General features: G+C 37.2%; 3 protein-coding genes across 6 annotated transcripts in view; 1 reads left to right on the top strand and 2 right to left on the bottom strand.

Moving 5' to 3' along the window:
• Positions 1-6,464, bottom strand: part of frmpd1b (FERM and PDZ domain containing 1b) — a 30,722-nt gene extending 24,258 nt beyond the window's left edge. The window contains exon 1 of the mRNA XM_060884988.1: positions 6,293-6,464. The gene's annotated coding sequence lies outside the window, so the exon portion shown is untranslated. The remainder of the gene's footprint in view (positions 1-6,292) is intronic.
• A 490-nt stretch (positions 6,465-6,954) lies between these two features.
• On the top strand, positions 6,955-13,145 carry gnpda2 (glucosamine-6-phosphate deaminase 2). The gene is made up of 7 exons (XM_060885568.1): positions 6,955-7,067; positions 8,183-8,312; positions 8,472-8,573; positions 9,987-10,169; positions 10,596-10,780; positions 11,146-11,320; positions 11,702-13,145. The coding sequence occupies exons 2-7, from the start codon at positions 8,189-8,191 to the stop codon at positions 11,764-11,766; spliced, it is 834 nt and encodes a 277-aa protein (XP_060741551.1). The 5' UTR covers positions 6,955-7,067; positions 8,183-8,188; the 3' UTR covers positions 11,767-13,145.
• A 624-nt stretch (positions 13,146-13,769) lies between these two features.
• On the bottom strand, positions 13,770-23,569 carry guf1 (GTP binding elongation factor GUF1). 4 transcript variants are annotated; one of them, XR_009649404.1, is made up of 18 exons: positions 23,237-23,569; positions 22,931-23,042; positions 21,800-21,948; positions 21,514-21,594; positions 21,212-21,289; positions 21,040-21,123; positions 20,874-20,938; positions 20,396-20,599; positions 19,963-20,102; positions 19,595-19,718; positions 19,337-19,469; positions 17,488-17,631; positions 16,915-17,048; positions 16,682-16,783; positions 16,329-16,448; positions 16,209-16,245; positions 14,537-16,103; positions 13,772-14,435 (listed from the first exon to the last, which is right to left on the bottom strand). XR_009649404.1 is itself a non-coding variant. In XM_060885679.1 (17 exons), the coding sequence occupies exons 1-17, from the start codon at positions 23,414-23,416 to the stop codon at positions 15,975-15,977; spliced, it is 2,013 nt and encodes a 670-aa protein (XP_060741662.1). In that variant the 5' UTR covers positions 23,417-23,569; the 3' UTR covers positions 13,770-15,974. The 4 variants fall into 4 exon arrangements, 3 of the variants coding, with proteins under 3 accessions (XP_060741662.1, XP_060741661.1, XP_060741663.1); XM_060885679.1 differs by having other exon boundaries at positions 13,770-16,103; positions 22,931-23,039; XM_060885678.1 differs by having other exon boundaries at positions 13,771-16,103.
• Between the last annotated feature and the right edge of the window lie 401 nt (positions 23,570-23,970).

Below are 23,970 nucleotides of genomic sequence, written 5' to 3'. Positions count from 1 at the left end.
TGGTTAAAGCCACTGCATTCAGGCTGCATAATTGGCAGACAAAAAATATTCAAAGACAATATCTTTTTTTACACTGAAGCTAAATTTCTGTTTTTTTTTTTTTTTAATGCATCAGACAAAAACATACAGTGATACCTCGAGATACGAGTTTAATGTTTCGGCGGCGGCGGCGGCTCAGATGCTCGTATCTCAAAAATATGCTCGTATCTCAAGGCAAAAATATGGTCGAATAACAGCTCGTGTCTCAAAAAATTTGTATGTCAAAGCACTCGTATCTCGAGGTATCGCTTTACATTCTTCAGTTAAATATGGAGTAAAAAAAGCATCGTGTAGTTTCATGGATTTTTGCATAAAGTAAACTGATCAAGTTTAAGCTCCTAGATCAACTAATAGATTTCACTACTATAAGTTAGTGATTCGATGATGAAAACCACCAAAAAACTGTTTTCTGTGCCATTTCAGGAATCTTATAGTATTACTGTATTCTCTGATTTAAAAAAAAAACATTGGATGATGGAGAATCTTGCATGTGTGTTTTATTCTGGTACATCTGTTAAAAAAAACCCACAAACACCTTGAGGTTTGGTTGAGGAACAAAAAACTAAAGTTCCAAGACTATCATGAATGAGAAGTACGCATTTCTAGGACAGGTTCCTGTTTTCATTTTCCACAGCACTTTAAATGCTTGCCTTAAAATAAATAAAAAGCAGATGTGCAAAACCAGACAGGGTTCTGATTTGAACCAAAAAAATCAAAAATCAAAATACATTTGTGCTTCACAAACTGGTTAGAATGAAATATAAGACAAATGAATAATGTTTTTTTTTTGTTTTTGTTTCTTTTTACAAATGATAACCTGCCCTGCTTAAAGGAAAGCTAGGGTATAAACAAAACCATACATTGCATTTCGCTATATGTGTATTTATTTATATTTATATTTAAATTTAAGCTTTAGTTTGCAGTGTTGCTTGCAGAATTATAAAAAAAAAGCTTTCTATATAGATTTTGCTGCCTCATCGATGAAACCCGTCTACAGCTGCTTTTGAAATTCATATCCTCTTGTAGCCAGGTGTACAGGAAGTGACAATGTCTAGACAGTGATTTAAACATACTAGGAAATTGTTCAGGCTTAGAAAAAAAATAAATTAAATTATTAACTAATGTTAAGTAATTTTTAATAATGTTTTAAATCCTTTTTTTTTTTTTTTTTTTAAACCACGTTTAATATTTATACCTACAGGTGTGGTCACTCTGTGAAGCATTTGTTAACCTATCAGTAATGTATTGCAAGCTCCACTGCAGTATTTACTGGTCTGCAAAAAAGTTCCTAAAGCTGAGAAGGAACTGAAAAGTTCACCAAGAACTCTAGCCCTACTTGCTGTGGGAACATATTAAAGGTTCCTGCAAAAAACATCTCGGTTCCTGAAAAGATTGTTCCTTGTTCGTCTCCGCTCTGCATAGTGCCTACTTTGGACACCTTCTCTTCCTTTTCCCTCCACACAGAAATCTAGGCTAACTCTAACTCGTGTATAAATAATAAATTCAGTTATTGCAGCGAAATGAATCCCTCATCATGTTGCCACAGCCTTATGCTGGAAAAGAGAAGCAAAATCCAAGAGAAAGCAGGTAACAAAGGGGTTAAAAAAACTGCTTGAGAGAGCTACAAATAAAGAAAAGGTGAACAAAGGTAAAAGGATTAAATAAGGGAGAAGAAATAATATGTGACAGGGACGAAGAGCAAGAAGCATTTCGTGAAGATTGGACGCTGATTGGAAGCTGCAAGAACAAAAACAACAAGCAGAACACACAAAATCTAATTTTCTTCCAAAGAAGAAGAAAATTGTGAAAGCAGAATGACTATGGAGGGACACTTCAGGGTAGAAAGGTGTCAGAGAAGGGCAGGATGGGTAGGGAAGGTGTGAAAAACAGGGAGAAGACGAAGGCAGGAGTGTGAGAAAGAACTCGGTGATGCTGAACACTGTAGCCAACCAAGAAAAAGCCATGCAGATTGGACATTTATCAATGTCTAATGCAAATAAATACATCTGAAACAAAACACAAATGAAAACAATTCTATACCTCCTGAATTTCCATGCTGCTGAATCCAGGCTCGAGTTTCTTTTAACAGCTGTGCTTACTAAAAATACTGTTCAGGCTGCAAGACTGTTGTTTTTTTTAAAATGTTGTGCCTATAAATAACACACAACAATTACTATGTCAACAAGGCTCAGCACACTACCTAGGATTCAGACCAGAGATCTAGTGTGGATGTCTGAGCCACTGTGTGACCTGAACATCCTGAATATAAAGTTGCTTCTTGACCATAACAAAATCACTGAAATGCAATGGCTATGATCGCGGATGCTTTGGGCATGAATGGGACTTTGATGATAATCAATAACCATCTGTATCTGTAACAGGAGTGAGCCATCCTGTCTTTAATCTGACACAAAGAAGAATCAATGCCTGGCTGTCTGTGCTGGCACTAACGCAGGCTGACACGAAAGGTTATGTAAATGCTATAAATCTCAAACATGCACAAGCTCATGCTAACTGCAGTGAAGCTTCCTGCCTCACAGACTTCTCCAACCATACTAGCGTTCAAATACCTGGTGATACACAGGTGCTCAGATACAAAAAAAAAACATGCAGAAAAAACCCCAGATTAAATATAGACAAAACCATCAAATGATACTTACAGACTAAACAATACATACAGCATAAAAAAAAACAGTTAAAACACTCAGCCTAAATAATACATACAAACAAAAACCTCTGACACAATAATACTCAATCCAGTACATCGACAACACACTCAAATTCGCCAAAACAATTCACTACTAGTCAATTTATTTTGAACACACTATAATTTAGCCTTTTTTGTTTTAAAATTTCGCAAAAATAATTGTAACTTTTTGCTTTTCAACCTAACAAAAGAATAATTTAATCAATAAATGTTTATTATTAAATTATTTGAGAAATAGCACTGAGAAATATTTTTAATATATTAAAAATACACTTACAATCTAGATTTAATCGAAACCGACCAAAATCTTTGTCGCTCATATTAGGCAATGTAGTACAGCACACATATTTTTGTTTTACAGTTAATACTAGCACTGTACCAGACCTGATTCTCCGTCCTATTTGGATCTGATTCATTTCCACGAAAATGTAGCTTTCCATATTTAATTGCGAGACTGTATTGTTTATCGTAGTACAGGAAATTATTGTGAATAAACTGTAAGAAAACATAAGCTCTAGTCGTTCAGACAGCTTTGACGGACACACAAACAAAACAATACAGCTAATATGAAATGCTATAACTATTTTTATACTTACTGTGAGTAACAATGAAGCTGCTTCATTTGCATGTACATACAATACACAGGTTACTCTTAGAAAACTATTTTGTGACCTAATTTATCACATCACATCACCCACCAGTAGTCACCATAGTTCTAAAAGAAAAATATTACATGGCATTGACCCGATACCTTCTTTATATCCAATGCTGAGTTGCTCCTGCAAGAAGTGAGATATAAATCTGGACTCACACTCATTCATTCCTCTTTCCACTGTCACACAGCTGCTGCATTTCCTCACTCCTCCCCCGACTGCCCTCATTTGTTTTTCTCAGTATCTCTCTGTATCCCTCCATCTCTTTTCTTGCTTTTAAAAGCACCACAGGAGATGTCTATAAGCTCTGCCAGCAGGTTAATGCTCTGTACGTTTAAATCCGATTCAAATTGCTGTGTGTCAGTGCAAGCAGTGACAGCCAAGTTGGACCAGACAGTACTGCACTCAATAGCACAGAATCAGAGCAAATACAGCAACGGCAGTGAACCTAAACCAAGCTCCGGAAAGAACATAACCTGATGTCACATATTAGCAGGTGATGGGACACTGTCCTGACATCAGTCTAAACAGGTTACGCAGGTTATGTAACTGAAACTACAACATCATTTATGGAGTATGGTGCACTTCATTCATTCAATCTTCAGTAACTGCTTTATAATGGTCACGGTCCCATTTGATTTATATGCAATATTTTATCACAATGATAGGTGCTCCAAACGAAAATATGATTTCAACTCTTGACCATACAAAAACTGGACTAATGGTCAAAATACATCTACAGAGTTTGCCTAAACATTAATAGCTCACCAAACATTCAATTCAATTTATTTGTATAGCACTTTTTATCAATTCATATTGTCTCAAAGAAGCTTTACAGAAGTATAGAAACAGAAAAAAAATTAAAGTTTAAAATTAAAGTTTTTATATATTTCTAACATCGTTCCTTTTGCTTTCATTCTGCTGTGTAGACTTTTCAGCTATTTGTGGCTAATGATTCTGCCTTTCCTCTGTAGTAATAATTAAATCCATCCTCTCTTATATGTCCTGGATGTCAGACCAATCCATTAGCATAATAAACTGAACCTCAGCTGTTCAGCAATTCAGTTCTATCCAAAATGACTTCTGGTGACTTTTAATCTCACCACCATTTGGATATTAGTAGTCCACGTGTCCAGGGTAGGTCTTTTTCCTTTTTTTCTTTTGCTCTTGAACAGGGGCTAGTGATAAGGCTATAAATATTCACTCATTGCAGATGTCACACATTAAGTCAAAAGTTTGTTTACAGAAAAAAATGTCTTGACTGACATTATCTTTCAACCCTCTTTGACATCTTAGTACATAAACACCAAATAATCTTAGTGGTTTAACTAACAATAATAAAGTGATTGATTAGCTGATTACTTATAAAGCATTGTTTTATGTTTCTACAGCTTTGGTCTGTACTGTATGTTGAAAAGAAAGCCTCGCTGTACATGAGGAGGCAGCTGTGTTTGGACTGTGAGTATGTAAGGAGAGAGCGAGAGATAGCCAATCAATTCTCCACACAGTCTCATATGTCTCGTCACATATGTCTGCACAAATGTGTGTGTATATACATTTGTGTGTGCACGTGTGTCTGTGACCCTGAGTGAGAGAATCATAGCTGCAGTGTGGAAATTACATAGTTGTTGTTTTTTTTTTGTCTTGTACTTGAAATAGTAACAATATACTTTTTTATTTTTTTTTTTTACACAGAATAATGCAGCCATTAAGTATCCTGGATTATACCCCAGACATGAATGAGAATGAGAGAGAGAGAGAGAGAGAGAGAGAGAGGTGAACCAATATGTGCCAGTATTGCCTGGATATCCCCCTATATGAACCAGCTTTATCACATGTTTCCCGGTCTTCAATGACTCATGACAAACCCTGGAGCAACACACACGCGCGCGCACACACACACGCGCACAATTACGCAGCACATGCACGCGGCACCCAGCAGATCCTGCACACAGCATGCTTATTCAAGCGTCGACTCACTGACATCTCGTGTGTGCATCAGCAATGGCAAAAAAAAAATGCAGGTTTCAGCTCAGCTGATAATGTACACACGCCTAAACGTGAACGCGCCGTTATGGTCCACTGCGGTGCGTCAGCAAAGAAGCTGAATCAAGCTCGACGTCCAAACCAAGTGCGCACAGGCGGCTCGCGCGCGCGCACACACACGCACACACACACACAAAGTGACACACCTTTAAACATTTGAATGTTCGCCTAACTGGCCTCGATTCTCTAACTTAAACCCGCACTGCTCTCACAAGGATCCAGAGATTCAAAGCTTCATGATGATGTCTGTGCACAATGAATCGGTTTCACTCAGCCATCCTGCCCTCCTTCACACAAAAAGCATCAGCCAACAATAAGCTACACGTCTCACATTTTGTCTGAGGATTTTGTTCGCATATGTCACTGGTTACAAATTGATCCATCAACTATTAGGTAGGGCCCATTAAACTTTAAAGTGTTTTTTTTTGTCATTCTTTTTAATTCGACCTAATGTTTAAGAAGCAGAATAACAATCTATTATAGAGATTCTATATAATTCTATATATAATTCCTAAAAAACACATTTTCTGGAACTCGTGAGACAAGTGATTATTCATGTAATTTAACAGTAAACAAAGAAAAGGCTGGTCTTTTGTTTTGTCCTGTAACGTTAATCGGATTTAAAATGTATCTCTGGATCTCATTGTAAAAGAATACACACGCATGCAGCTCCTACTGTAGCCTACAGGCTCAATCAAACACCAATACTACACTGGTACAAAAAGTACAACCAAAACAAAGCGGCTAGTATTATGACAGGCGAGGCATCGGTCCATTCGCCATTTAAAACAGACCATTGAGCTTTAAAGAGTGTGCAGTAATTAGGAGAATGATGCATTACGCTCACCTCGTGGCTTTCAGTGGGCGCAGATCAGTGAACAGGGGCGAAGCGCGCGCGCAGGTGGAAGCGTCCCGGATTCGGACTGAATCTAAAGTGTGAACGGAAGCGACGGGATGCAGTAAGTGCGCCTGTGAATGTGGATGCTGTCAGCGAAGAGCACCGCTCATGGGCGTTTAATCCAGGGAGAGGAAGCTCAGCCGCCCCACCCCCTCCTCCTCCTCCTCCTCCTCCTCTTCTTCCTCCTCCTCCTCCCTGGCTCCTTTTGCTTTACTCTGGCCTTTCTGTCTGTCACACAGCATTGTTCTCTGTCTCTCTCCCTGCCAAGCTGCTCTTTACAAGGTCACACTGTGTAACACCACGACGTGAACGAGATCCCAAATGACTGCAAGACAAAAAAGAAAAAAAAAATACAAAAGATTAAAAAAAAAAAAAAAAAACTTCAGTAAATGAATACAGAGTTTTTTTTTTGTTTGTTTTTTTTTTTTTTTAAATGTAATGATTTCACTCATGATTTCATTCACATTTATACAATCAGTGTCTATAACGAACACAGTGAACATATGTTCCACTAAAATGTGCGCTATTTATGTGGATAGAGAATGATTAAAGCTTTTCGGCCACCATACAAAAGACAAATACTAGTTCCGGTTGCGTGACGTCAGGACGTTTGACCGGAAACAAATCATATGATCAGTGTTTACAAAAAAAAAAAAAAAAACACAACCCTGACTTCATTCACACAGACGCCGCTCGACGTGCACGATATTTTGTAGTGTTTACGGTAAGAAATCCACTACATGTAAATTATATTTATGTTTCTAATGAAAGTGACACGTTTAACATCGGGATTTGTTTCACAAACTATTACGCCACCGTGAGCTGGAGTAGAAAACTAACTTTAGATACATTAGGGTTGATTCATAAACAGTGCTGTAACCATGTTAATGTGCAAAGCTTTTTTTCTTAGATTTTCACCCTTTATTCCTTTCTCTGTAGAACGTGTGTATACACACACACACACACACACACACACACACACACACACACACGTATGTGTTTTATTTTTCTTTGGACTACTGATCAGAAGGTCATAAGTTCGAATCCCAGCTCCACCAAGCTGCCACTGCTGGGCCCCTGTGTAAGGCCCTTAACCCTCAATTGCTCAGTTGTATAGATTGAAATAAAATTGTAGGTCACTCTGGGTAAGGATGTCTGCTAAATGCCAGAAATGTAAATGTTAAATAAAATTGTGTACAATTTGAACGGGGTTTTAATGCTGAACAGCTTTACAGTTTACCTTCCTCAGACTCAAATAGCTTTGGAAACAAACAAACAAACAAACAAACAAAAAACATGCTAATTGGTTGAGTTGTAGTTCTGCGGCTACAGAAATCACAGGAAAATATGGTTAAATTGTTGGACTACTGATCAGAAGGTCATGAGTTTGAATCCCAGGTCCACCAAGCTGCCACTGCTGGGCCCCTGAACAAGGCTCTTAACCCTCAATTGCTCAGTTGTATAAATTGAAATAAAATTTTAAGTCACTCTGGGTAAAGGTGTCTGCTAAATGCCGTAAATGTAAAATGGAAAGGACCCCATCCCCATCTTAAACTGATAATACCCCTTCAATTATTTAATGACGGTTTCATGTTTAAAAAAAAAAAAAAAGCTCACACAGCAGCTACTGGTTTCATTCTTTGACGATACTCCACTTTACAGGTGGTATTTCCTTGTCAAATGCCTACTTATATTTTCACTTGTCTGTTGTTAACAGTGTTACATAGATTAGTTGCATTTTGGTGTCACGAGTTTTAGATCACAAAATCTATGATTTAATCACTTGACTGCTGAATGGGCATTGATTCATTAAATCTTATCTGAACCTTTTTTTTGAAGGTGATCATGAGGCTTGTGATCCTTGATGACTATGACCTGGCAAGTGAGTGGGCTGCCAAATACATCCGCAACCGTATTATCCAGTTCAAGCCCAGTGCAGAGAGATACTTTACTCTTGGCCTGCCCACAGGTACGTGAGTGCAAAATGGAGGAATGATTTATATTTAATATTTAAAATAAATTTTTACAATATCTTGATATAATTAAAGAGAGAAGGTCACATGCAGCACTTTCCATATTTTATATATCAAATATTCTCTCAGCATGAATTGTAATTTAATGTTTTCAGGAAGCACGCCACTGGGGTGTTACAAGAAGCTGATTGAGTATTACAAGAGTGGAGACCTTTCCTTTAAATATGTGAAGACTTTTAACATGGATGAGTATGTTGGTGAGTCACAGAGTCTTAACACACATTGTTAGTTAAACTGAATCCTTTTTCAAAATAAATCAAATGCACCTTAGAAACTCTTAATAACACAATTTATAAGTGATTTGAATTCATTTCCGTTTATCAGTACTGACTTATACTGACTGCTGGATCTAGCTGCAGTTGGCTTTACAGGTATTTTTGTGCACCTATGGTCTAGCTAATCGTTAAATGCCCAAAATTAGATCCCTTAATAAAAAGGTTTTAGCTAAATAATGAACAGTGTTAAAGGATTAACATAGCATATGAAAAACAAAGACTAATGTTGTTTTGTAGATAGATAGAAATGCCCTCAAGGCTAGTTGAGGGTGGAGTTGCAAGTATTTCAAATTTGTATTTGCACAATGCTTTTCCTAAGAGTGGAATCAGCTCAGTTGTCAACACACCACAGTGCCCCATCTTTAAACAAATAGTTTAACGTCTGGCACTTTTTCTGACAAGACGACGACTAGCCAACCTTTAAAAAAAGGTAGTTAAAAGCAAACTACAAAAGCCATTATATTTTAAGACCTTTAATCAAAACCAATCATTCCATTATAACAAACAAATTTTTAGTCCACTACTGAATTCACCATGTTAAATTTCATAGTGCTGAAGAAAGTATTTGTGGTGGAAGTTGACCACTTTATGACATTCACTATATACATATATGCTTTACTCTTCATATTAGTTCTAGACAAAAAGACAAAAACATATTTTTATTCATTATCAGAAACTGTGTTAACCTGTTCAAGGTGTTAGAGCCTTTCTTGGGAACACATTGGGGTGAGGCAGATAGAGACGTGTTGAGACACCAGTGAATCGTTGGGCAGTTTAGTCAGTTTAGGTTCACAAGGAGAAAATGCAAATATCTAGACAGGCAGTAATTTGACCTCAGTATCAGAATGTGGACTATAAGGTGGTAATACTACCCACTTATCACTTGTGTGATCTGGGTATAAGCAGTTAGTATTATTCTATCAGTTCATCTTTTTTTTTTACCTCACCTGTATATTTGAACCAGCAATAATATTCTGTATATCTTTGAGGGTTTTTGGTTAATGAGAATCTTATTAATATGCTATAGCCTCTGCCCTATTCTTACAAAACACATACTCCACACAGTGACCTACGGTGATGTAGGATGTCCAATGCCCATCTTGACTGCTATTTAAAAGTGCAAGAAGATATTTGTAAAGGAAATGAGGAAACACTTCCCGGATAGTAACAAAAGCTAATCCAATCAAACCTCTATGTTCTAAAACATGGATTTACTGAAGCATAGCATTTTTATGGAAAATGATAACTTTACTTAAATCAACAGAGATCAACGTGAAAATTGATGAAAACAACAAAGTCTAATGCAGCTTTATTTTATTAATGTATGTGCTATAGGTCTGCCAAGGGACCATCCGGAGAGTTACCATTCCTACATGTGGAACAACTTCTTCAAACATATCGACATCGAACCACAGAATACTCACATTTTGGATGGCAATGCGACTGACCTGCAGGCAGAGTGTGACTCATTCGAGCAGAAGATAACAGCTGCTGGGGGCATTGAGTTGTTTGTAGGAGGTGTGATCAGAGTTTATGCTTATGGATGAGGTTTTAAAGTAAAATGGCACATATATGTGTGTCAAAGCAGATTCTTACATTGAGAATGTAGTCTTTAGCTCAGCTGATGTCTATAATTGGCACATAGTTAAAAAATGGCACTGAGGGTTATGGCTGTGTCTGGTGAAGTTACTTCTGGTTAGTACCGATATTATAGCAGAAATGAATGCATTAGAACAAGTGCATTACTGTAAACCGATGATGTGAATGACACATATCGCTACTGTTATAGGATCAGCTGTAGAGATTTAATCCATACCTTCTGACCAGTCAGATTAGAGATTTTGACTGTTTAATTAATCATATTAAATGATGCTGTGGTATTGTGTATAATTTTTATTAGCCTTTGTCATTTTCACTTTAGTCAATTCTGTTTTTCTGTTACAGGAATTGGACCTGATGGCCACATTGCCTTTAATGAACCAGGTTCCAGTCTGGTGTCAAGGACGCGAGTGAAGACACTGGCTAAGGACACTATAGTGGCCAATGCTCGCTTCTTTGGAAATGACTTGTCTAAAGTCCCCACCATGACCCTCACTGTTGGTGTGGGCACAGTTATGGATGCTAAAGAGGTCAAAGTCACCTAAACCTAAAATAAGCTTATACATTACAAAGCAATCTGTGAAAAGAAAATATGCTTTAGCTTCTCACACTAGACTCCATTTCACCAATTTCAATATTTGTTCTAGTTATATTTAATGTGTAATGTAGTACATGCATGTAGTACAAGTAGTACATTATATTATGTACAATAATCTATATTACTATATAAATGTCTTTGTTTCTGACACATTACTTGATCACCACAATAACATTTGACTTTACATAATATCACGTCCTTGAGTGCCCTGAAAGGCGCCTTTAAATAAAATGTATTATTATTATTATTATTACTTTAAGGCTAAAGACAAAAAAAAATATTATATTGTATTTCTAGGTTATGATACTGATCACAGGAGCACACAAAGCATTTGCCTTATATAAGGCCATAGAAGAAGGAGTGAACCATATGTGGACTGTGTCTGCCTTCCAGCAGCACCCTCGTACCATCTTCGTGTGTGACGAAGATGCCACGCTTGAGCTCAGGGTCAAGACCGTAAAATACTTTAAAGGTATGTAAGCATTATTCTGAATAGAGAAAAGGATCAGAAATGCAAAGTGAGTAAACTAAACATAATATAAACACATTGAAAAAATTATTTAGACAAATAAAAACAAATTTAACAAAATTACAAATTATCCCCTGATAAAGTTGAACAAGTTGAAACATATTTATCTTATCCTCCTTGGTGTGCATTCTTAGTAAATTAGACATGTGCTTAGGTCTCCACAAAATCCTATTCAAGTAATGCAATACATAATATAAGCATATAATGCAATATGTTTGGTACAATTCATACACCATGCATCTAGCAGCAGATTATTTAGCTTCTGCAACTTTCCATTTGGCTACCAGATATTTTCTGTTAAACTCCAAGTCCTTTATTTTACAGGGCTGATGCATGTCCACAATCAGCTGGTTGAGCCGACACACAGCATGAAGGACTATATGGATTAAGGCTGAAGGCCGGGGAGTACGTTGTGTCATATGGGAATGAAGTGGATTTGCATCAGTTTGTGGTAGTGGAATGTGGTTTCTCACATGGCACAAGCCCCTAGAACTCACAAAGGTGCCTGAAATACCAGTGATGTGTAGATTCCAAATTTGCATCACATTAATGTTTACTTGCACAACAGCAAATGCAAACTCTTGTCTGCCAATTTAAAACTATTGGTAAAGGCAGCATTATAAAGACCAGGATGGAATGAGTATGAAGTCAAGTTTTATTATAAGTCATTTCTGGCCTTTTGTTGTTGAAGAAAGACCTCTTGCATTTTATTTCACTCCTCTGTTTAAGGCTTAAACACTATTTAACCATTGCATATTTAATGTGCCTTGAAGTTCTATTACTGTATTGAATGATAAGGTGGGGTTCATCGGTGAAGAGATTCTGGTTCATATGAGATCTGGTTTAGGTTACTTGAAGTATTTGACAGACCTTTTCCTTTCAAATAGAAAATCTTGAAACACAAACACATTTTAGAATTTTATGGTCATTTATTTAAAACTTAACCTACAGTGATCTGCTGTTCATATTCAATTCACTCAAATATATTTTGGACTAAAAGACAAAATCTGCAGCTATGGAAATGATGACCGTTTCATTATAAGGCACTTTCCTTAGCCCAGGCCTGGATTGACCCTGACTCTGCTAATTAATATGCTGAGACATCTAAGTCAAATCCAACCAAAGCTGACTTGCACAGTATGTGGTTTGAAATAATGCCCTTTACACTTGGTAGTAAAATATTTAATATACAGGGAGGCATTTTGGATGGAACTACAATATACAAGCTAGAGACCAATCCATCTCTGGAATCTTAAGTGATAAGTTTATTTGGGACCAACATTAGTGGTGTATTTTCCCAAAATTTTTTCTCAGACTTCCTTATTGCTTGAACTATGAAACACTATGTGACAAACAGCAGCTCATAAAATCAGATCCAGCCATTGTAAATGTTTCAGCACCATAAATCAGCCTATTTAGTCTGAATATATGTTTCCACCACATGTTCACTCTTTAATATTACTATGTTGGCTTTCTTTCTTTTTCTTTCTTTCTTTCTTTCTTGTGTTTAGAAATGTTACTGCATGGAATGTTACCTTGGAATCATTCGTATGACTGAAATTATTTGTAACCTCTTTCAGCCTCAATATGTTGATTTGCTTAAACTGTACTATACCTGTGAAAGATGATAGCAACAGTGTTAATGTTTATTTTCTGTTGAAAGGTTTGCATTCACCTCATTAGTAAAACTGCTGTTACCAGACTTTCATTTTAATACCAAATCCTCTGAATCGTATGAATGGTAAATAAAGCTTGTTTGATTAAAATATGTCTGAATGAATAAAGCTTTTTCTTTTTATTCTTTAAATAGTCTCATAAACACATTGCTGGTAGGTAGACTGGCTATGCTAAGCTGCTCCCAGCCATGAATAATTGGGTTAATGAGTGTCTGCATGGTGCACTACAACGACCTGATGTCCCCACTAGGGTGTATTCCTGCCTCACACCCAGTGTTCCTAGGCCTAACTCCAGACCTGCAGTAACCCTGACCAGGATGCTTTTCCATAATCCATCTTCAGAACACGATGCATTTTGCACACGTTTTCAAATCTTTAGATTTCCAGGTACAGGAAAGTGGGAAGAAAAAACAATATGTTTCCCTTAATCATAGATAGAAAAACTTGTCTACTTTACTTGGAATTAAAACAGTACTATTTTATTTAATGCATTTAAGTGGTTTACATAATTAAAAATGGGTTACCTTCAACATTTCATTGCATTTCAACATTTCAACATTTTAGGAACCCCTGACAATTTCCAGGATTTTCATTTATAAATATTTGGGTGTTTGGATCAGCAATTTCATTTTGATCTATCAAATAACTGAAGGACACAGTAATATTTCAGTAGTGAAATGAGGTTTATTGGATTAACAGAAAATGTGCAATATGCATCAAAACTGAAATTAGACAGGTGTATAAATTTGGGCACCCTTGCCATTTTGGTGATTTGAATACCTGTAACTACTTAGCACTGATTAATTGGAACACACAATTGGTTTGGTGGCTCATTAAGCCTTGAACTTCATAGAAAGGTGCATTTAATCATGAGAAAAGGTATTTAAGGTGGCCAATTGTAAGTCGTTCTCTTTGACTCTCCTCTGAAGAGTGGCAACATGGAGACCTCAAAGCTACTCTCAAATGACCTGAAAACAAAGCTTGTTCAACATTATGGCTTAGGGGACGGCTACAAAACGTTATCGCAGAGATATAAGCTGTCAGTGTCCACTGTGAGGAACATAGTGAGGAAATGGAAGACCCCAGGTACAGTTCTTGTTAAGGCCAGAAGTGGCAGGCCACGTAAATATTGGAGAGGCAAAGGTGAAGGATGGTGAGAACGGCCCAAAAACCGCCCACAGACCACCTCCAAAGACCTACATCAACTTGCTGCAGATGGTGTCTCTGTGCATCGTTCAACAATTCAGCGCACTTTGCACAAGGTGAAGCTGTATAGGAGAGTGATGCGAAAGAAGCCTTTTCTGCACATCCACCACAAACGGAGTCGCTTGAGGTATGCAAACGCACATTTGGACAAGCCAGCTTCATTTTGGAATAAGGGGCTGTGGAGTGATGAAACAAAGATTAAGTTATTTGGTCATAACAAGGGGCGTTATGCATGGTGGCAAAAGAACACAGCATTCCAAGAAAAACACTTACTAACCACAGTAAAATTTGGTGGCGTTTCCATCATTCTGTGGGTCTGTGTGGCCAGTGCTGGTACTGGGAATCTGGTTAAAGTTGAGTGTCTCATGGATTCCACTCAATATCTCAATTAGATTCTCAAAATCAAAAGAACCTCAAAAGATTCTTGAAAATAACGTTGAGGAATCGGTCACAAGGTTGAAGTTACGCCCGGGCTGGATATTTCAACAAGACAATGACCCAAAACACTGCTCAAAATCTACTCAGGCATTTATGCAGAGGAACAAGTACAATGTTCTGGAATGGCCATCCCAGTCCCCAGACCTGAATATCATTGAACATCTGTGGGGTGATTTGAAGCGGGCTGTCTCTGCTCAGCAACCATCAAACCTAACTGAACTGGACTGTTTTGTAAGGAAGTATGGTAAAAATACATTCATCCAGAATCCAGACACTAATTACAGGCTATAGGAAGCGTCTAGAGGCTGTTATTTCTGCTAAAGGAGTCTCTACTAAATATTGATGTGATTTTTCTGTTGGGGTGCCATAATTTATGCACCTGTCTAATTTCATTTTGATGCATATTGCACAGTTTCTGTTAATCCAATAAACCTAATTTCACTACTGAAATATGTGTCCTTCAGTTATTTGATGGATCAGCAATTTCATTTTGATCTAAAGACCCAAATATTTATAAATGAAAATCATGGAAGTTGTCAGGGGTTCCTAAACATTTGCATACGACCGTATATGTGGTTGCAATGAAGTGCTGAAGGTAACCTGTTTTTTAATTATATAAAGCACTTAAAGACCCACATCCAAAAGCTTGAATTTATATAACTTAAGCAGCTGCTGCCTTGAGCCTGACACTGAAGGCAGAGATTTCATATCCAAAAAGGTACCTAAAATCTTGAAATCTATGCTAAGGCATGTTAAGCTAGGCTGAATAAAGTATTGCTGGATGAAAATAAACAATCTATTACTATACCAGCTATTTTGTAAGAAATAAAATCTGTGAAAACAAATAACATGGGGTTACTTTTTATGTATCAATTACTTAGTCACCAAAACAATCTATACAAATTTTAGTTGTTTTTTTTTAATAATAAAGGTTTACATTGCACAGCTGATAAAGCATTCTTTTGTCTGAAAATTCCTGACTTGATATTTTTTAGTACATTAAATAAATATATATATAGTCCAATACAGGAGGGTGAGGCCATGGTTGTTCCCATGTCACTGGGTGTTGCAGAGGGCAACATGTGGTCTGTGGAGAGGCCCAAATAGCACGTGTTTTTCTTATCCAGTCTATGGGTACACTGTATTTTGGGATGTGTAGGACAGCATAGAGGACTTCCTTGAAAAATCAGCCACCTCAGATTTGATTTGGATCCAGATTTCTGCCTTCGATTACGACCTCAGCACGTAGCATTTTTGACAGATTTTTCTTGTAGTTCCTACTTCCTTTTCAGTACATTGATGAAGGCATCTTTAGGGACATCAATATTTCCGATGCGTCTCATTTTCTTCTTGCCCTCTGCTTGTTTTTTCAACAGCTTCATTTTTCGTGTGATATCACCACCATACTGTTAGGAATAGTAGAATTTATATAAGCGTCAATGCCTATTGAGTATACCCGGAAATAGTCAAATTAGGATTTAAAAAAAAAAAGGTGAAGAGGAGTCACTTACACACTTTGCTAGGACATTCTTTCTGTATGCTTTGATTCTACAGAATAATGATGAATGCAAATGTTATAAATGCTTCACTACTTAAATATACCACTTTGAAAAATGAGCACCATAACTCACGTTTCCCTGGCGATGACTTTACTCCCGATGGCTGCCTGTACAGCAATCTCAAACATCTGTCTGGGTATGGATTCCTTTAGCTTTACACACATTGCTTTCCCTGTGTTATAGGCCTGGTCTCTAAGAGCAGCAGCACAGTAAAAAGCTTAAATGATAACACATTCTATACTTACATCATTCTGCTGGTAACATCAGCAATAGTTTGCAATTTAAATGAGACTGCTAATGAATTGCTTTTAACCCGAACACTTGTCATTTAAACTGACCATAACAACAGGTATTTAGTATGCAGCACTATGTAGTTTGTTGACTCTTCTAGCCATGCAAGTGCACCATGTGAAACTCTAGCTTACTTGTGAACAATAGTGGTGAGTTCCTCCACTGGTTTCCCATTGAGCAGGAAATCAATCTTAATCAGTTCAGCTGGTTCATAGCCAGCATCCTCGTAGTCAAAGCTGGAAAGGAGAAATTGCATTGTGGTGTGAAAGCATTGAATCAGAATAAATCGGCAGGTCAATTCTGAACTCTTGCGGGGTTTTTGAAGGGAACAGGTTATATGGGCAAGTCTGTTTATCAGTAATACTACCTAGCATATCCTGATGACATGGACTTAAGCTCATCGTAAAAATCGACCACAATTTCGTTTAGAGGGAACAGGTACTGCATCATCACTCGGCGGTCATCGATGTAAACCATGTTCTTCTGAACAGCTCTGCGGCTCTGAAAATAAGCAAGAAGTACAAATGTGTGAAATACATTTCATACCACTTGGTATCAATTTTAATAAAACTTCAAATAGAAATTCAAATGCTTTGTTTATGTTGAAAGTAAGTAATTTAGACAGAATTCTTTGCTGAATAGACCAAGAATGTACGCTAACAGTTAATGCTTAGTTCAAACTGACTGCTAACTTCTGGCAATGTTCTTGTATTAAACATGTATTTTATGTTCATTGGAAAAAAAATCTATAAATCCATAAATGTTGAACACTCATGTCATATAGTAGGCTTTGCCATGAACAAATCACATTATTTATTAGATGTAGAACAATAATAGTGAAAAACAAGTGTAAATGCAAGAATCTAAATTACTTTTTAGTAGATTATAGCAACATTAAAAACAGACCTGTGTGATTTAAACAATTATATGCCAATCATACCTGACAGAGGCTAATGATCTTCCCAGTAAAGTCATCTGGGCTGATGATGGTTCCCAGTACCATGGGCTCCTGGTATTCCACCACACAAGATTTTTCAGGGAATTGGGTTGGGTTTACAATGGTTATTACCTCCTGTCCGTACTCCTACTCAACACAGTAAAGCGGTCCGTCTATACTCCATACTATACATCAACTCAAAACATTACTGTTTGATATCAGAACATTTTTTTTTTAATTTTCTCTTTAAGGACATATACTGTATGGACACAAGTATGTATACACCTGACCATCACACCCAGATTTAGTACCCCAATGCCTTCATAATAACCTCCACTCTTCTGGGAAGACTTTCCATTAGAAGTTGGAGTGTGGCTGTGGGAACCTGTGCTCATTCAGCCACAAGAAATTAGTGTTAGATGTCAAACAAGGAGGCTTGGGGTGCAGTCAGCACTCCAATTAATCCTAAAGGTATTCAGAGGGGTTGAAATCACTGCTCTCTCCTGGCACACTCAGCTTCTTTTAATTCAACGTGCAGAATCCATGTCTTCATAGACCTTGCCTTGTGCACAGGGCCACTGTTGTGCTGGAACAGGTTTGGGCTCCTTGGATCCAGTGAAGGGAAATTCTAACACTAAAGAGATCTGAGATCTGAACTCCTTGTAATCCTTACACCAATACAGCATCTGTTTGACTGTATATTTGTAATCACACCCTCTAGTGTCACCCATATGAGGATGGGCCCACCTTTGAGTCTGGTTCCTCTCAAGGTTTCTTCCTTACCAATTTAAGGGAGTTTTTCCTTGCCACTGCTGCCTGAGTCACCTCAGACTTGCTCATTGGGGATAAATACATATACATACATACATACATACGTACATACTGTGAACTATATATCTTGAATTTTTTTAATTCTTTATACTATTATCTAATCTATATTAATTCTTTATACTTCTCTTTATGTTTACCTTCTGCTCTATGTTTATGTTCTGTAAAGCTACTTTGAGACAATGTCCATTGTAAAAAGCGCTATACAAATAAACTTGAATTGAATTGAATTAAACAATTCAATGCATATGACAACAGGTTACATTTACATTTATGACATAAGGTAGACTCTAATCCAGAGTTGCTTGAAAAAGTGCTTCTGTGAAGTCTATAACAAATATAAACTGATCATGGACTTAGAATAAGTTCAGTCTAAAACTCTGTTGGGAGATAATACAGTAAGCAAACATAGAATTTTTATTCTAATAAAACTGTTGCTTGTAAGAGGTTTGTTTGCAAGTGACTCAGCTGTTTGACATTGATAAGAAGCTTATTCCACCACCTAGAAGCCAGAACTGAGAGATGGTGGGATCAGCCATGCAACGCTAGTCCTTGGCGAGTCATAAAACCGAATTTGGCTTTTTAGGCAAGCGTCAGTGTTTTAAATCTGATGTGAGCAGCTATCAAAAGTCAGTGTTGACAGTGCAGCAGTAGGGTGGTGTGGGAGAACTTTGGAAGATTAAGAACAACCTTTTTGAATAATTTGCAGAGATCAATTTGTGCTCAGAGATCAAGCTGACAGGACAGAGTTGCTGTAGTCCAGGGGCTTAAACAAGCATTTGAGTGGCCTGTGTGGATAAAAAAATGTACGAATCCTTTTGAAACGTGTGTGTCAGAATAGCGGTTTATGAGGAAAAGGGCAGTTGTTGTCTACTGTCCATGGCTGAAGGAGTGATCAGTGAGATTTATGAAGGCACACGTATGACTGTGATGGTCAGCTATCCACATACATTTGGCCAGTTTATATATTATATAAAGAATAAACAATTAAGATATCAACCAATCATCAGGTACATAATTATACCTTTATGAGTTTGGGTGAGGACAGGACAGCTTTGTAAGGCACTGTTGGAGCAGTGACTATAACAGAGGCATTATACTCCTGCTCCAAACGCTGGTTAAAGACCTCCATGTGCAACAGACCCAGAAAACCCAGCCTGAAAGAAAAAAAAAAAGATTCCTGAATGTGATCTCATCATACAATTACTGCATTTCTGCCATAATTGTTTTTGTAACATAACAGTATTGAAAGTAGGTATATGTAAACACTTTAAATCCAGACCTCCAGCCAGCCCCCAAAGCCATACTGCTGTCTCTCTGCACCATCACGCTGGAGTCATTCAAAGTGAGTTTCTCCACTGCGCTGCGCAGAGACGGATACTCCGATTGATCCGTAGGGTATATACCTACCACAAAAAACATTACATACACACATTTAATTCAATTTAAACAATATGGTTCTAAGCAACAGCTAGAATTGGCTATTACATCAGATAGATTTTAGATGGCCCTGCTTACTCTGAGAACAAAATCCGCAAAATTAAGCAATCCCCAAAAGAAAGCCATTAAAATAATACAACATAATTCAGAAAAATACAGTATTATTAAACATAATTATAGAAAGCCATTTCATGCTTTAAAACTGTATACCTGCAAAGACCATGGACTTAGCAGGTTTAAAGCCAGGCAGTGGCTCCACTGGCTGCTTCTGGTGATAAAATGTGTCTCCAATCTGTGCGTCTTTCACTTCCTTCATGCCAGCTATCACATATCCTACCTGTCCTGCGTAGCTGAGATCAAAAGTGAAAGTTAGGATACAAAACGAATGTAGCGACTGCTGTTTATGCAAAAAGTAAGACCTGAATTGCAAAGTGGAACTGTATATCTTCCATGTAGTGGGAATAGGTCAGGTTCTTGTAATTAGTGTGGATCAGAGTATATTTTGGTATTGAGAACACCTTACAGTTAAAATAATGACCAACTATTATATAAAAAAGTGAAAAGATGTCTTGAATTAGACCCTTGTATTCTCTTTAGTAAGCTATGCAGTATAAGAGCTGATATGCCCATAATGGTTTCTTACAGCCTTTCTGTGGGATGTTCATCTGGCCGCAGGACCCCCAGTTCATTGACCTCGTATGTCTTTCCCAGGTGGGCCGAGACAATTTTGTCCCCCTTACAGACCTGTCCACTGAACAAGGCGATATTCGCTACTACTCCTCTGTAGTGGTCAAATGTTGAATCAAAAACCAGGGCTTTAAATGGTTCCTCTAGCTTAGCCGTAGGTCTGGAAAGAGTCGAGAAAAAATTTCAAGGTTAAGTAGATTGATATATGTCTATAAATGAACATTTATTTGAAACTTTAAAATATAGCATCATTAACAACAACAATCAAGCGGGTTATAAATATGGTTTCTGAACAAACTATAAATTGGAATGTACTAAACGTTCAGATTTTGTTTTTACATAAAATCAACAAAATTCGAACTATGCAAAATACTCCAAATAGCTAAGTGAGAATTTAAACGTAAAAGATTCTAAAGTACTTCATGAAAACTCACGGGGGAATTCTCTTCACTACCTCTTGAAGAACTCTGTCCACATTTATACCTAATTTAGCAGAAATCTAAAGACAAAGATTTCAAAACCCATGAACCACACATTGTAATCCAGATTGTAATTGTAATGTAGCACAACATTATTTCTCAAATTGCAATTCCTGCTCACCCTGATACACTCCTCACTGGGAATATCAAACATCGTTTCAATTTGCTTTTCCACTCTGTCAGGATCTGCATTTTTCAAATCAATCTGATTACAAAAGAAAAGAATCGCAATCATACAAACTTAAGCTTACACAATTAACAGCCAATATATATATTAAAGTTTTTGCGCTTACTTTATTTATAACTGGAATGATGCTTAACTGAGCTTCAAATGCCAAGTAGAAGTTTGCCACAGTTTGTGCCTGTATTCCCTTTAATAGTGACAAACAGAAATAAAAGTGAAGTGCCTGTAAAACAGCTTAAGCAACATAAATAACCCAACTATAAATGATGAAGAGTCATGTCTTTCCAATTACACTGCCTAAGCTAAAACACTAACTCTTCCAGCTAAAACACTAACACTTCCAGCTAATATGGTGTAGTAAGGTGTTCATGCAAGAGAGAAAGTTTTTTCTGCCTCTTTGTTTCTCTGTACCTCATTTGCATCTACTATGAGCAGAACTCCTTGGCAGGCTGATATGGAGCGTGACACCTCATAGCTGAAGTCGACGTGACCCTTCGCACAGGTGGGAGGAATACAAAAGCAGACTTCATTAAAACTATACCTTTTGAAAACCGAAAACTTTTATGTAACATTAAATATACAGAGGAAGAAGCTGAAGAAATTCATTGGTACCACAATCTTAAATTCGCTACACAACTAATAATATAAGCTTCACTATATGACTACTGCGGTTTGTGATGTTTTTCTTTGTGCTGACCGGTGTGTCGATGAGATTGAGTAGATAGGTCTGTCCCTCGTGCTTATAGAACAGAGAGGCAGTCTGAGCTTTTACTGTTATTCCTCTCTCTCTCTCCACCTGCAGCTTGTCCAACACCTGCTTATTGCGATCCGTCTTTGCAATGGCACCTGCACAGAATATGAAGAATTTTAAGGCAGTGTTCAGTAGTATTCACTTAGTAGTATGGAGACACGGTGGATATTTAATAAGATGTATACAAGATATAAACAATTTTTTTATACCGAGGCCACAATTTCACCTTTGATACTGAGCTCATTTTATTGTATGGAGTTTTATATTCATCTTGTGAACTCAAACTACTTAAACTATTATATTTTAAAATGTGACAGAAACAGAGAAATGAATCAAATGAACACAACCTAAGCATGGAAATGGGCTATTATTTACTCCATCTAGGATTTATCGATTGCCAAATTAACACAACATCAGGCAAACTCTGTGACATTAGGAAGAACTTTTAATTTTCTAAATGATTAAAAAGTTTCTTTACATTTAGGCCATGATGAAACGTGCAACACAAAGTACATTTAGCCAAAGGCCACTTTGATTCATGTTTATTGAACATGAATGCATCCGACCATAGAAAGTAATTCTTCACTAGTAGTAGTTTAAAATGAGAATTATGTGTTTGGAATTTTAGTAATTTAAGTAGGTTTCTGCATAAAAAGCACAAAAATCTTGCAAGTTGCATCGCAAATGTTGCTAAAAGCTGCAGCAAAACCATCATTTCTTGCAACAACAATGAAAAATATCACACGGTAATCTTGTAATGATGCATAATGGCATACTGGAGTGGCTGGCATTACGACATGGAATATATCAAAAGACCTTTTTAGCCACTCCCACCCAATAATAAACTGAAATGCATGTATAAGCTTAATATTATCCTAAAATATCACGTTATGCAATTTGATATCTTGTGACTACAATAATGAATATGTTAACTTATAATGGCACCTTATATAAAAACAACCATCACATCACATCAGCATTTCTGTATTTGTTTGAAGAAAAAAAAAAAAACATGTATGTTTAGTTAGTAAGCTTGGTATCTGTAAGGTGCCTATAGCCGAGGACGACACAATCCACCTGTCATCTCCAACAATCTGTCAGCGAGGGTGCTTTTGCCATGGTCAATATGAGCGATGATGCTGAAGTTTCTTATCTTGTCCACAGGAAACTGGGACAGATCTATGTTCTGCTGTGAGAGGGGGAAAAAACAACAGACACTTATGTGAGAACTTGGTCTCAGCAAGCACACAAATTGTATAATTATTAATACTTTACAAAAGGTAGATCACAGAATCACTGATTAAATCTCCTGCTTAACTGTTTCAAACCAGTGACATTAGCTGAATCAGTCATTCATTTATTTGTGATGCAGACTGTATTTACCTTCTGAGCTGAAGAGCTGGACTCTCTCACACAGGAAGTATTCTTTATCCATCTGTGTCTGATTAACGTGCACGACTCTGTATAACCCTGACTTCTTCTCTTTATTCTGCATATCTTTACATTACGAAATAGTCCAGCAAACAATAAATTATTACTAAGAGGTTTTAGTAAAAGAGGCATGATAGCCGGCAGATCACAGCTATTGGGAAAACAACATTAAAGTAAATTTGGTGCTTTCACACTAGATCTATTTGTCCTTAGCTTTCGATCAGGCTATGATATGAGATTCTCGTGTATTTTGACAGGACGCCGCCATGCTGAGGTTAGAGGGTAATGATGCTTCTTTGCAAGAAGTAACGAGACTCGAACTAAACAATGCCATCTGCTGTTTGGCGTGTGTAATGAACAAGGAAGTGATGAATCGTTCACAAAATCGACTCATTGTCAACTGAACGTTTGGAGCCGACTCGCATGTTCAACTCAATTCAATCCAGATGAGCTCTATCGTACAAGAGAACAATGGTGTCACAAAATCGCCCAAGAATAAAAATATTAAAAAGGGAAAAAGTTAATCCAAAAACCAGAAAAGGAGCTAAAATATTGTATCACTAAATGATACCACCACCTGGAGCCAAACCCAGGGTTTAATCTCAGTGACTCGAATCTTTTGATTCCTTTCACTAAAATATTCTTCTGATTCAATCTGATTCAGTCACTGATTCCTTCAGTGACCC

This window comes from Tachysurus vachellii, chromosome 13, assembly GCF_030014155.1.
Source record: "Tachysurus vachellii isolate PV-2020 chromosome 13, HZAU_Pvac_v1, whole genome shotgun sequence".
Lineage (NCBI taxonomy): Eukaryota > Metazoa > Chordata > Actinopteri > Siluriformes > Bagridae > Tachysurus > Tachysurus vachellii.
This window is presented reverse-complemented; position numbering and strand designations above follow the sequence as displayed.

Excerpts from the sequence above, each read along its gene's own strand:
- gnpda2 (XM_060885568.1), top strand. The coding sequence starts at position 8,189 with ATGAGGCTTGTGATCCTTGATGACTATGACCTGGCAAGTGAGTGGGCT. Across the intron at positions 8,313-8,471 it reads TACTCTTGGCCTGCCCACAG|GAAGCACGCCACTGGGGTGT; the intron begins GTACGTGAGTGC and ends TAATGTTTTCAG. Across the intron at positions 10,170-10,595 it reads CATTGAGTTGTTTGTAGGAG|GAATTGGACCTGATGGCCAC; the intron begins GTGTGATCAGAG and ends TTTCTGTTACAG.
- guf1 (XM_060885678.1), bottom strand. The coding sequence starts at position 23,416 with ATGCCTCTTTTACTAAAACCTCTTAGTAATAATTTATTGTTTGCTGGA. Across the intron at positions 16,784-16,914 it reads ATGTCATCAGGATATGCTAG|CTTTGACTACGAGGATGCTG; the intron begins GTAGTATTACTG and ends TCTCCTTTCCAG. Across the intron at positions 16,104-16,208 it reads AGAATGTCCTAGCAAAGTGT|TATGGTGGTGATATCACACG; the intron begins GTAAGTGACTCC and ends TATTCCTAACAG.